The 13,327-nt window shown below is 45.0% G+C and overlaps 1 protein-coding gene across 1 annotated transcript; it reads right to left on the bottom strand.

Moving 5' to 3' along the window:
• Positions 1-4,550: 4,550 nt before the first annotated feature.
• HOXB9 (homeobox B9) lies at positions 4,551-11,601 on the bottom strand. The gene is made up of 2 exons (XM_054995685.1): positions 11,091-11,601; positions 4,551-7,603 (listed from the first exon to the last, which is right to left on the bottom strand). Exons 1-2 carry the CDS (start codon positions 11,599-11,601, stop codon positions 7,368-7,370), a joined length of 747 nt encoding a protein of 248 aa, XP_054851660.1. The 3' UTR covers positions 4,551-7,367.
• Positions 11,602-13,327: the final 1,726 nt, after the last annotated feature.

Genomic DNA, 13,327 nt, shown 5'->3' on the forward strand with positions numbered 1-13,327 from the left:
CCACATCGGAGAAGATGCGGTGTTGTGTCTATTAACTATCTCCAAAACGCCACATTTATGGGTGTTATTAACTGAGCATTCAAATCCACCCGTTCTCAGCACAGCCATGCGCCATCCCCAGCAAACTTGGGAGGGCAAGGTGGTGTGCTAACTTTGGAAGGGGGCGGGGGCGAAAGGGGGCTTCCTTGAGGAGCTGAAGAGGGGGCAGAAGGGGGGGGCTTTCTATTTTACTGACGTTTGTGAAAGTTGCCTTCAGTTTTTAGCATGCTAACTCGGCAATTTCACTCGATATAAACACACAGGGGGTGAATTCTAGGAACCCTTTCAACGCAGTCAGCAGCTATTACCAAGACGTTTTCTCAAATAATAATACTTCGGAGCTCCCCCCGCCCTCCACACACACCTAACCTGCAGTACCCCGCCAATAGCAAGTTCTCCATCAGGTTCCTGCCCCGTTTGAGAGATCTTCTCCGTAGAGACATTTTCAATATACCTGAGCCTGCTTTTTGTGGCTATGGGCCCCTCTCCATTGCTAATATCCCAGTCACCCCAGAAGCTGTATTCTGTTTACGCCCCAAAGGTTGATTAAAACAAGAGCTCAGCTCTGAAACTCAAGGGTCTCCACGAAAGAAGCCAAAACAAAAATTCTATAATTTAAGCAAGATATTGTAGATAAATCATTTGAAAGAGTCGCAGATCTATAGCTACCTAATACAGGCCTATAGCTACAAGGAAGGAAGGAAGGAAGGAAGGAAGGAAGGAAGGAAGGAGGGAGGGAGGGAGGGAAGGAAGGAAGGAAGGGTACTCAGACTCACTTCTTTTAAAGCAAACTGTTCTGTTTTATTTTGTGTAAGATTCATTTTATCGAACTGCTTTCTTCACCAAATTAAACGTATTTTAACGGCTTGTGATGCCTTAAAAGAGATCTTTCCCCACTTTTTTAAAAAGAGGAAATTTATGATTTTGTTTTATCTTCTGTTTTACTGTCCACTGTGCAGAATAAATTGTGGTGGTTGCTGTTGTTGCTGTTTTTAACGTTTGGTTACTTGTACCCAGAAATCCACCAAGTTACAACAGTCCCTTGGACAACCCCCCCCCCCCCATTTTCTTCCTTTCTACTATTTTGAAACGATCGAAAAGTTCCAAATACTTCTCTAAGATGATTTCAGAAAGAAACTGGTAGAAAAGAAACACACACACATATTACCGCTTGTGAAGGAGGGTATCTATATAGCAGTTTAATGTAGGCACAGGGGCGCTTAAGCGACGCGAGCGTTTCATGCACACATGTGGTCATTCCCTAAGAGATATCCACACACCAACATTAGTATTGTGGACAACATCCTAGTACACTGTGTGTGCGCGCGTGCGTGCGCGCGCGTGTGGGCACAAAGGGTGGTTGGAGGGGGGGAGTTGTCTTGGAACTTAACATTTTCTTTTAACCAAGTGGGATGAGGTTTAGGGTATAAATGCGCTACTAAGTACCACCAATGGATTAAGAATCCGTCGCTGCCTTTAAATCATTGGCATACAGTAGCAGCGATGGCTGATGAAAGGGAAATATTTCTATTATAAAGGGGAGACGAAAGCCACGAGAGAAAGTGGGAACATAATTTACAAATACCCAGTGGAGGAAAAGATTTATTAGGAAATCTTACCACCCAAAATACATCACATGGTAAACTATAAGTTCTCATTACTTTATAGCTCCATGAGGTTTTGTTTGTTTGTTTTTTCTAGGCCTTTGTAGGGATTATTGCTTTTATACCGTGTAAAGTTGCTTAAATTTGCCCTTTGGATTGCAGTGAATGGGAGGGAAGGTGTCTTTTTCTTTTCCTTGGTTTACTGCGGTTGTAAAATAGGTTTTGTGCCTGTTAACAAAATTGACTATCGAATTTCACCTATCTGCTGTATCTTCGGTCCTAATATTTCTAGAACTTAGAAGCTTTTGACAGAAATCCTTTATTAAAATGGGATTCCGGCCCCAATTTTCTCCTTTCTGGTGATGCTATTTTCCCCCTCCGAACAATTGAAAAGTGCTTTTTCCAATAATTCCCATTGATTATCCTTTGGAGCGAGGGTGAACCCTCCCAAAATACAAAGAGGTTTTTAAAAAAAAAATACAGATTTTTGGAAGCCAAACTTGCTACTTGCCATAGCTTGGATTAAGCGAACCTTTTCCATGGATCATAGCGGGAGCAAATCCCCCTCGGTTTTCTAGGCATTCCAAAGCCTCTTCTGGATGACTTGTATGTTTACAAACACACAACATACGGGAGAAGATACGTGCTTGAATGTGCAATGTGTGGTCATCATCGAGGTTGATAGCGAGCTAGGGGAAGCATTGATCCTTCGAACGATTTAAGTATTTAGAAAGACTGTCGATTGTTTACCTACATTCTTTACAACGCTGTATTGCTGCTCCCAGCACAATATAATGGGGTGCGTGTGCAATAAACAAGCTCCTGACTTCAACCCCATTTCTGTGATCCATCCTTCTTACCTACCGAAAGAAATTTTGGAAACAGTGATGTATAAGAATCGTAGCCCTGTTTGAATCCGCACCTCCTAATGGTGGAACAAAACGACCGTTCCGAAAACTATATTACGGGGCTATTAACTGAGTTTCTGTTTCCCTGTTTCTACACACAGACCCCCGCCCCCATAGACTCCCTCAAACATTAGATATCCAGATCCAAAATGTCCCTGTAAGTCCTCACTTGCAACCCCTTTGAAATCAATAGGAACTTCACAAAAGCTTCCATTCACGTCAATGTCTCTTGCGCAGGAGAAAGTCCTCTGGCATTTGTGCATCAAGTTTCCAACTTGGGGGGCGGGGGCGTTCATCGTCAAACTAAATACATTTACAGACCTTAAAAAAAAGTAAAAAATCGCCGTAATTGAAGATATATTTTATGTCTGTGCGGATTTATTCACAATGGTTTCGAACAACAATTCAGTTTATTGTTCCTAATGAAATCAAGGTGTTTTGGAGAAAAGAGGAAAAGCTACCAGCAGTGAAGTGAAGCGGCGGACCCAAGGTTTCTAAAGTGGAGTAATAGCGCCATCTAACGACTATTTGAAGTAAGACGCCCCTTACAAAAAACAAACAGAGCTAATAAACAAAGATGGGGTTAGGAAGACTTTATGCGCGCGCGCGGGTGCCTGCGCTTTTATGGAGCTCTCTTTCTCTCCCTTTGTGTTTGTTTCAAAGCATTGCTGAGTTTGATAAATCATTTATGAAATGATTAGGATTAGTATATGATGGCGATTAGAAAGCGGAGTCTCGGCCTCTATCTCAGAAGTCACTGGATAGCTTATACTGCATCACTTCCCAACCGGTCCTTTACAAGACAGTAAAAAGAGAAAAAGCTTTAGTTTGGGGGGGGTGGGGACACCATTGTTTTTTTAAAAAAAAAACACCCGAGACTAAACAGTTGCAGTATTCTGCTCTGGGAGGGGAAAGCTTGGGTTGTAAACAGATTTTAAAAAGAGGAGAGAAAAGGCTTTCGAGGGCCAGACGTCTCGCCAGAACTTTACGTGTGTGTGTGCGTGTGTGTGTCTATATCTGGTGTAGTGTGAGCGTTTGGAAGGGGGGCGTTGCTGTGACTTTATGGTCCAGGATGCCGGCAGCTTGGAAGTGATAAGGAACACAAAGCAAGCAAGAAGCAGCATCGCAGAACGCTGGATTGTCACAAAATCCACAAGAGGAAATAGACCTTCATCCTCCAAGTGTTAGTCTTTAAATTTTTTCTAAAAAACCTTACTTTAAAAAAAGGATTTGGGTGAACTAGAAATGTGTTCCCGGCACTGTTTCCACCCCCCCCCCCCTTCACGACATTCTAGTAATTTAGGAGCTTCTGAAAGTTTTCGACTCTTGTTTGCTTTACAGTTGCTTAGTTCCTTAACCTTCAGAAATTTATACCCTATAAAGTTTTATGGCGGTCATATTCTTTTATTGCAGCCCACTGCGCGGAGTTTCTTCTTCTTTCTCTCCTTTATGACAAGCTACTTTCTTCCGCTTCTCCTTCTGTAAGATCCAAAGATCCTTCGCCTCTCTTTCCACAGTTTACAAAAAGAACGATTTTTTAAAAAGGAGAATTTTAATGACGACAGCTCTTCTAAAAACCTTGAGCCAATTTTTCTTTTCAAAGCCAACACTCTAAAGAAAACTGGCGCTGTTCTCCTTGTCTGTTGGTTTGACATAGGACACTGGGACTAAATGTGGAAATAAAGGTTTTGTCTAAAGCACAAGAGGATTTCTCTGGAAGCAGGATTTCAAGAGAGTTTACTGAATATTCTAATTGTGCGCATTATTCTTTCGGTTAAAAAAAGAGGGGCAGGTTGAGGGCTTGGTTTCTTCACCCTTCTGGGAAGTGGGGAAGGCGCGTCGCAATTTCTCCTACATCACTGGATTCCATATAGATGTCTCTCAACTTGCAATGAGTAAATACCAACATTCATCCATTCACTCATAAATTCATCCATCTGTTCCATTCTCCATATTCTTTTATATCCCTTTCGTTAATAACGACTCCTTTGGTCACAAATGAAGACTGAAAAGCGCTTTTATTTCTGTTTTGCTGAATAGTTTCAGTAATGCAGTCGCTTAACACAGAAGCAAAAAAAATACACTGGAAATGTTTTTTTTTAATAATCTCCTCCCCTCCTTAATTTTTAAAATAATAATAATAAAAACTTCAGACCAAAATGCAAAACAAAACATCCTCTCAGATCTTTATAATACACCCTAAAGAACCACTAAAGAAAAAGAAAACACAATTGCAAATATTTCTGAATCCGAGAGAAAGCGATATAACACCTGGTAGGGGTCCCCTCCCAAACAATCGATTTTTATGCTGAGGCATTAAAAACTATGAGAATTTTTTTAAAAAATCTAAAAATTAAAAAAGGTCTTTCCAGCATCTCTCCCTTTTCCCCTAACGAAATCAACAATTATGCTAGAGAGAATGAAGAGGCTGATACATTTATGGAGGAAATTATCTTTCCAAAACGTTAAAATCAGGACTCTTTTGACCGTTTGTTCAAGCAGTTGAACACCCGACTGGAGCACCGTTGAACTGAGAAATACATACAAACCAGAGAATCTTATCAAACCTCACCGGGTGCAATAGATGGCTTGTTCAAACAGGGATTTTTAAAAATCACATTTATTGGGGGGGGGGCTACCTCGGAAATTTCCTTGCGAAATCCATGTAGTAAGACAAAGTGATTCCGACTAGATTTGAGCCACACACTAGAGTTAAGGTTTGAAGCTATAAAAAAGCATTTCTACCGTTTCCCTGGTATCCCACTAAAAAGAAAACTTATTTGGGAAATACCCCATGGTTTTTGAGGAAAGTCATCAAAACTCCTACAATCTTCTTTTTTTAAAAAAAAGCTGAACTTTTTACACTGAAGCCTATCCTAAAAGATTGGTTTCCTATCTTCGGAGAACTCTGCAAACCAGGCAATTCCATCCAAGGATCAAAATATGCCTATCAAATCTCTAAAGAACAACGGCTTATCCTCAGGCAGAAATGGTATAAAAATCCTATACAACATTCTATGAAATTAGATCTCTCAGTTGCAACCGTTTTGCCCAGAAATTACCTGAAAGAGACACGTTAATTTAGTCTGTCTCTTGTCTTGTTCCCCCCACCCCTTTGTTCTGTTACCAAAACTTATCAGTTCATACAGTGTTACTTCTAGAAAGATACTGGTATTTTAGCCTGGAAGTAAGGAAAGGGGAGGGGGATAAATTATATACGTATGCATCCCGCGGGTTCTGGAACTAACAGAAATCGACCCCATTTTATACTCCTAAAAGCCACGGAAAACAAGCGGAACATTCACAAAAGCACAATCACGAACACTTATTTTTAAAAAAAAAAAACACACACACACACACACACCATATGATCACTTTGTACTAAGCTACTTAACTACCTATTTTTCCCAAGTCCCACCAATGGAGGGGAGGGAAGCTAAATAGAAACATCCATAAAGACAACAGAATCCTAGATGAGATGTTTCGAAAGGAGAGTATATAGGTGAGACCCCAGCGGAGCTTTCAAAGTTGAGAATCCCATTCGCCCGAGTATGAAATGAGGATTCTTTTTTTGTAAACAATGAGGATGTCTGTCTGTTACAATAGCACACTCGCACAGTGCTCTCCCCACCACCACCACGAAAGGCCACCAAGATCTTTTATGCCACTCAAAACTTTGCTTTCCTGTTAACATGAGCGATGGCTACCTCCTCCAGCAGCAACTGGGGGGGGGGAGGCGGAAATATTCCTAGAACGTTCAAGTATTAAAACTTCTCTGCAGAAACCTGGGTGAAGGAGAAGAAAAATGGCCCAGAGAAGTTTGGCACTCCAATGCTTCTCTGAATACTCAATTTTCACAATAAATAGTCGGCCACTAGGAATGCACGCTTTCTCTTCACCGCCACAAAGGTGGTGATCTCCTCACGCTCAATTCTGCCAGTGGGTGGGAGCAAGAGGACGAGAGACTTCCTGTCTCGCCCTTTAAAAGTTAGGACCAACTTGTGGGGTACCTTAAGATCTCCTGTGCAAGCCCGTCTGGCGCGAAGGTCTCTCTGCCCTCAGGCCCTGAAGGCTTTTTCGTGTTAATAGTGTGTTAATACATTTCTTTTGGGAAAGTCGCTCAGCTGTCCTAGGTGGGTTTACTTGAAAGTAAAGAATGGCATTTAAATGTGCAGTGGCCCTTCCCCCCCCCCCCCAACCCTCAGGAAATGGACTTGGGTGCTCTAAAGGGGATGGTGAATCGAAGGGGCTTCCACTCCCATTCCATCTCCAGATCCGCATCGCCGTCTGTCCTCCTGAAGGACTATGGGAGGGGGGAAGCGTTGGGAGGGGGGGCACTATTTTCCAGGAAACCTCAGTGCTCTGGCACCATTTCCTGGAGGCTTGCGCAGGAGAACTTCCCAGTGCGTTGTGCCTCTTGACTGGGACAGTGTTTGGGGTTTGGGGCGGGGGAGGAAGAAGCACAGCAGCTCACTGAAGACTCCCCAAAGGGGCCACTGGGGGATTCACGTGAAATTAACATGAAACTGTCATCAGTCGTCTGCAAAGCTCCTCGCTCTCACTCTTCTTCACACAGTAGCATTATCTCCTCAATAGTTTTAAAAGGGAAAAAGAAGACCCGAAGAAACGAACAGGTGTGATCATTATGAACTCCTTGCATTCAAACCAAGCTGTCTGTTTCTGCTTCGGCTTGGCTCTCCGCCCCCGCCCCCATTCTCAAGCACCGCTAGGAAATCATCGCCCACAAATACGACACGAGTTTCGAAACGGGGCCCAAACTGGGGAGCAAAGAGGGAGGCCCCGGGCTAGGGAATCTTCATTCTTTCCCCTGTTCCTTGTTCATTTTCTTCATCTTCATCCTTCGATTCTGAAACCAGATTTTGACTTGTCTTTCGCTCAGGTTGAGGAGCCTGGCCACTTCGTGTCTACGGTCCCTGGTGAGGTACATATTGAACAGAAACTCCTTCTCCAGTTCCAAGGTCTGGTACTTTGTGTAGGGACATCGTTTCTTCCGGGAGGAGCGAGCGTGTAACCAGTTGGCCGCAGGGTTACCTGGAAGAGAGAGTAGGAACCCGTCAACGCCAATAGCTCAGTGTTGTACAGTTGGCCGATAGACCACCAGCAAGAAGAACTTTGGATCTGACAGAAAGAAGATCCGCACCCATGAAGGGGATGCCAATTACCGGGAGAAAAAACAGTTGTGCAAATTATACCCACCAGTATAAGAATATCCATGTGCTCTGGCCTGCAAATGTTACGTAAAGGGGGAGGAAAGGTTTACCTAGCCAGCCATCTACCTACAGTATCATCCATGCAGCTATAGGAAGGAAGAAGGAAGGAAGGAAGGAAGGAAGGAAGGAAGGAAGGAAGGAAGGAAGGAAGGAAGGAAATTAGTTTTTAGGAGTTTGGATGTTTTGTGGCAAACTTATTCTAGGAAGAAACGAAAGAAGAAGTTTAGGCCTTTTTAGAATGGCACAGAGGAAGGTTCACAGGGCGAGTGGGGGTAGCTGTGAGTTTCCTGCATTGTGCAGGGGGTTGGACTAGATAGCCCCGGGGATCCCAGCTGTATGTTTCTAAGCGAGGAAGAGATTGCTCATGGGAGGAAGAAAAGAAGGAAGGTCTAATCTATGAACCTCTTTTCATTGTAATAACATGAAATGATCTCTATTCCAGATGCATGTTTTTCGAATGGCGTGCGTATGTTTCCCGCTTGCATGCAACTACTAATTCATTAAAAAACTATGAATAATTGATCACTCTCTCTTCTAGTTTTTTTTAAAAATTTTAATATAATATCCACCCTACCAACAGGAAAGCAAATTGCCTGCGGTGGTGGTTTCCGTGTTGCTCAGGGAAGTCCTTTGCATCAGGGTCCATGTAGCACCGCAAGACAAGTATCAAAAAACAAGGGAAACCATCCCGGGGCACCAGCCACTGCCCTGAGCACACTCCTCAGGAACTACCCGGTGGACTGTGCACTGTGCCGTCCTAAGAAGACTTCCCTGGGAGTAAGCACCACTGAATAGTCTCGAGTGGGATTCTGAGCAGACCTCCGTAGGATTGCTCTCGGAGAAGCAATCCAGATGTGATGCTCGCGGCATGGTTAGGGGGGGTAGCCATCTAGGCGAGGCAGAAGAAAGACTGCAGTAGGAAGCCCCAGCCCACCGACTGCTGCGCAACGCTATTGATAGTTATAGGACTACTCGGGAGTAATGGGGATAGTTGTGATCGGCGCGTTGGCAAAAAAACCCCCAAACTCAGATGAATTTGCGCTGCGCTTTAAAAACTGGGCTGGAGGGAAGCGGCTGTGTTTGGGTTCATTCTTTTGTACAAAGGGAGAATCTCCTTCAAGGGACAGAGAAAGGCCAAACTTCTGCCTGACTTCTCAGGTCCTTCCGCAATGAAAGGCACCCCCCCCCCCGCGCCTCACACACATACAGCTAGGACTCTTCTAGTAAGCGGGGCAGGAGGTCTGGGAGCAAAAGCCACGGCCCGGCCTCTTCAGTGCGGCGCTTTCTGCTTTCTGTGTTCTAAAAACCAGCAGGCACATCTCCCGCCTTCCCAAGCCGACCCCCGCTTCCTCCGCAGAAGTGACTGGCTCTAATAGGCAGAATTAAATATTAAAGAACAGACAGGCACTTAATAATTAATACAGCTACCTATCTTTTAATGGCATGGGGGGGGGAATCTCCACCAATGACCCTCCCCCCTGCCTTTTTTTTTAAAAAAAAAATCGTGTTTGTGTGATTTCTTGGCACTTCAAGGAAACATGACGTCTGCCACAGGAAAACAAGTTTATCTTTCATTTCACGCTATTCCCCCAAACAGGAAGGGGGGGGGGAGAGTTATGTCGGATTGGCACGCCACATTTAAAAAAACAAACCCCAAACCCAAAAGCGGGGATTTACAAATAAGAAATTCCTATAGGACGTGGATTCCGAGTGGCGAACTGGCTTGCTCAGGGCGAATAACCACCCCAACTTCTTTTGGGGGGCAGACTTTGTTCTTTTCTTCTTTTTCTTTTTGGCATTCTTTCAATCTCCGACCAAGTCTGTCTTCTAAGCTACACTGAAGCAGCGGATGGTATTCCTTGGCCCTCTAGACCTGACCCGTTTGCTTGGACTAGATTTTTATACATCTTCACTCTCGGGAGAGGGGAGAGAAGGGCGCTGAAGGGGTGGGGGAGACCTCTTCCAATTCTTCTCAACCGTTCACCTCAGCCTCTAAGCCAAGAATTTCTGCCCAGTGCCCCAACACAAAACGCGCCGTTTTCGTCCCCCTCCCACTGTGCCAGAGTGAGCGGCGAGGTCCAGAAGGACACAAATCAGCCAATGCCTCGTGAATTTTCATTCACCCTCTTTTCCGACTGCTATTCTGGATCGGGAACAGGCAGAGAGGGGGGGGGGGACGGAGGTGCAGCTGCATAGATGCATAGATTTCATGTTTCAAAAGTTGCAAGAGGGCTATTGCCTTGATTATTGTTGTTTACGCTGCCGAGTCAATTTTTGAAAAAAAATTCCCCACACGCCCACAAAATACTGCACTACGGTCCTTAGTCTCTTTCCGCCCGGTGTACTGGAGAAGATTTCTCCCTGACAGCTCAAGCTTCTGGAAGGCCGTTGGAAAGGCGACTTGCCCCCTCTTCCTTACCTTTAAAGGAGGAGGCAGCGTATGTTTGCATTATATTTCACTGCGCTTCCATTCCCACCCGCCCACCCCAATCGTTTTCACTATATTTTTCCCTCAAAGGGTGGGGAAACCAAACGATCATAGCTGCCACCCGGTCGCAAAACGAACCACACGATTAAGTTTAAGAGTTTGCCAGTCTGTTCCCCCTAGCAAATAAAAGACCCAATTAAGCTCGTTTCCCTTTTTACTGTTTTGTTGGGGAAAGAGGGGGGAGGCTGTGGCTCTGAAATATTCATAGGCACGTCGGGCGCATTTCATAAACAAACGACAATCAACAACCGAGAAGGGAGAGTGACAGAAGAAGACAGCCTAAGGAACCGGGGGTCCTTCAAGGTAAACAAGGGCAACCAGCAACAAAGCCCCCTCCTCGCTTCTCCACGTGAACTTCTTCCCATCCCTTTAAAAAAAAAGAAAAGGAAACAAAAACAACCCGAATATCTTCTCCGCATCTCCTGTAGCATTTCTTCTGCAAAACACACACACACAAACACACAACATCTCCATATTTCCTCGTCGCCGAGCCTCGCATAAAAGAATTTACTACAGACAAGTTAGTCACTTGGACTCGTTCAAGTGAAGGTGGCATCGCCTCCCCCCTCCTGCGCATTATATATTTCATTTCAGCTTTTAAAAAACAATCCAAACACACACCGAGCAATCTCTTCCATTTCCTTTCCTCCCCTCCTCCCCAGCCTAGGTTAGCGCTACTGGGTTTTGGAGGGTAGGGGGAAAAAGGGGTCTCTTTTAAGACCTGCAATTTTTGTTAAAGCTTCCCTCTCCCATTGTGCCGTTTTATGACACCCCCTCTTAGGTTTTTATGCTGTTTACTTCCTCACTTTTTATAACTTACTTTGATCTGGCCTGCTTTTGTCCTCGCTTCCTTCACAAACTTTATTGTCCTCGAAGCTGGGCCTTTGATTGGAAGCGATCCCTTCCCTTCCAGCAGAAGTTTCTAAATGGTACTCCTGTGTCCCCTGTTTACGAATCTCCCCGGGGTGTCCCAGCAGCGGTTCTGTTTTAACTGGTCCCTGCCCGGCTATGTTTTCTGTTCTGGGCACTGGGTCCAGCCAGTTCCGTAGATACCTACTCTCGGAGGTTGGGAGGTTTTGATGCTGAATGTAAGGATGATAGACCGAAGGAAGGGCAGCTGCGCTGTGTGGCGTCAGAGGCGTCCAGGAAGCGCTGAAAACTGAAGATTTGGGCTGGAAACTACAAGAGGGGAATTCGAGGGGTTCACTGTGGCTAGTTTGCCGGGAGTTTGCATACTGCCCCGAAGAGAATTTGGCCGCGGGAGATTCTTCGCTGTCATGACTTATAATGGAGTCGACATAGTAATTGCTAAGAGTTCCAGAAATGGACATTCTTGGACATCATACGAGCCCCACGGTTCAATGAAGGGGGGAAAAAAGTAGCGAGCGAGCTAGCAATAAAATAAAATAAAAAAGGGAGAAGATCTCGAGTTAGCTGCTTCTATAGATATTAAAGTATATAAGGGTGGGGGGGGAGGCGAGCTGTAAAAAAAGGCGACACTCCCGCTTAACCCCCTTTCCTCCTCCAGCGTCAACTTCCTAGCCAAGAAAAAGTACAGTCGGGACTGCCGGGTTGGGAGCTTCCAGCAAAATGATTGGTCAAACTTTTTTCGTGAGGCTGATAAAGCGTCAGGGCAGGCGTAAATCAATCCGGGCGGAGGGGGCTGCGCGGGGCTGTCAAACCGCCCTCTGCATTCCATATCAAGGATGGATTGTGTTATGTTGATGCGATGTAGCACAACGTCAGGAGTTCAGAAAGCGAGAAACGTACAGTGCAAACGGGGGTGGGCAGGGGAGGAGACGAGGGTGGGGGTGGATGCTGCGGGTGGGGGTTAATAGATTTCTCTCTGTGTGTGTCTCTCCCCCCCTTGTGAAACATGAAAGAGAAATGCTGAGTTTTGCCCTCTCTTTGCCTCCAATAATACTCTTCTGGGGAATTCTCTTCCTCCCACCTATTCTTCCTCCCCCACCCCCACCAAAAAAAAAAAATCCCTGAACTGCAGTTCTGAACCGGCTTTTTCCTCCCTCCCAGTTGGCATTTGGCTGAATTGTGTATTATAGGATATAAAGTGAACTTTCAAATATGCTAAAAGAAGGCCTGGGGATACCTTTCACTGGCAGGCTTGTATGAGAAGGGTGTTTTGGGGAGGGGGGCTGGGGGGCTCGTGGCTTCTAAATTCTTGGTAGAAATGTTTGTAGTTTGGTACCTTCCTTAAACATTAACGGTCACAGGTTTGCATACTGTAATGTCTATGTGTATTGCATACAGAACGCGAGCGCATGCCTATTGTATATGCCTGTCTGTTCCGGGTGGGTATTTGCATGTATATTATATATGCATGTATGTAATGTATGAACCCATCCCGTTTTCCCAGAACCCTATACGAAGAACATATCATTTAAAGACAGGGAGACACCAAGTCAGATTATATGCTTTCATGTAAAGGTGTGCACAATTAAACTATAGACTTGAAAGTGCAGTTCTTTTGACTACAGAAGCGTGTCTGTATTTGTGTGCACCGTAATTAGAGGTGGCAGACAGACAGACAGACAGACAGACAGACAGACAGACAGACAGACTCATTCCTTGGGCTTCTGCAGTAATATCCCAGTTTGTTTTGAGTGGGGGGTGAGAAGACCGGGTTCCCTTGCAGAGACCAACATTCTCTCTGCCTCCTTCCCTCCCCGCCATATACACGCACTTTAATTTTACTACCCTTGTAAAATGTCCAATCCGGTACTGATCCTCTTTGTTTCCTTACAGAAGGCGTTAGACTTGAGACGGTTAAATAGTTGAATAAAACTTACATTAGCTTTCTTTGATTTTTATAGCCTTGAATTTACTGCCTGTGGAAAAGGAGGATGTTTAAAAGAGAGCGAGCGAGAGAGAGACAAGGGGAGAGAGAGAAAGCCAGGGGGTGCCTCGCGCAAATCAGAGCAAGCCGCGCTGCTCTCTCCTCTCTCTCCGCAGCCTTTTTGATGCCCTAGACCCAGTCTAGTTAAGCCGAATCGTTTGCATCTAATCCGATGATCCTGCTCTACGCATTTGCTTCCGAGG

The sequence above is a fragment of the Eublepharis macularius genome, chromosome 12 (genome assembly GCF_028583425.1).
Source record: "Eublepharis macularius isolate TG4126 chromosome 12, MPM_Emac_v1.0, whole genome shotgun sequence".
Taxonomy (NCBI): domain Eukaryota; kingdom Metazoa; phylum Chordata; class Lepidosauria; order Squamata; family Eublepharidae; genus Eublepharis; species Eublepharis macularius.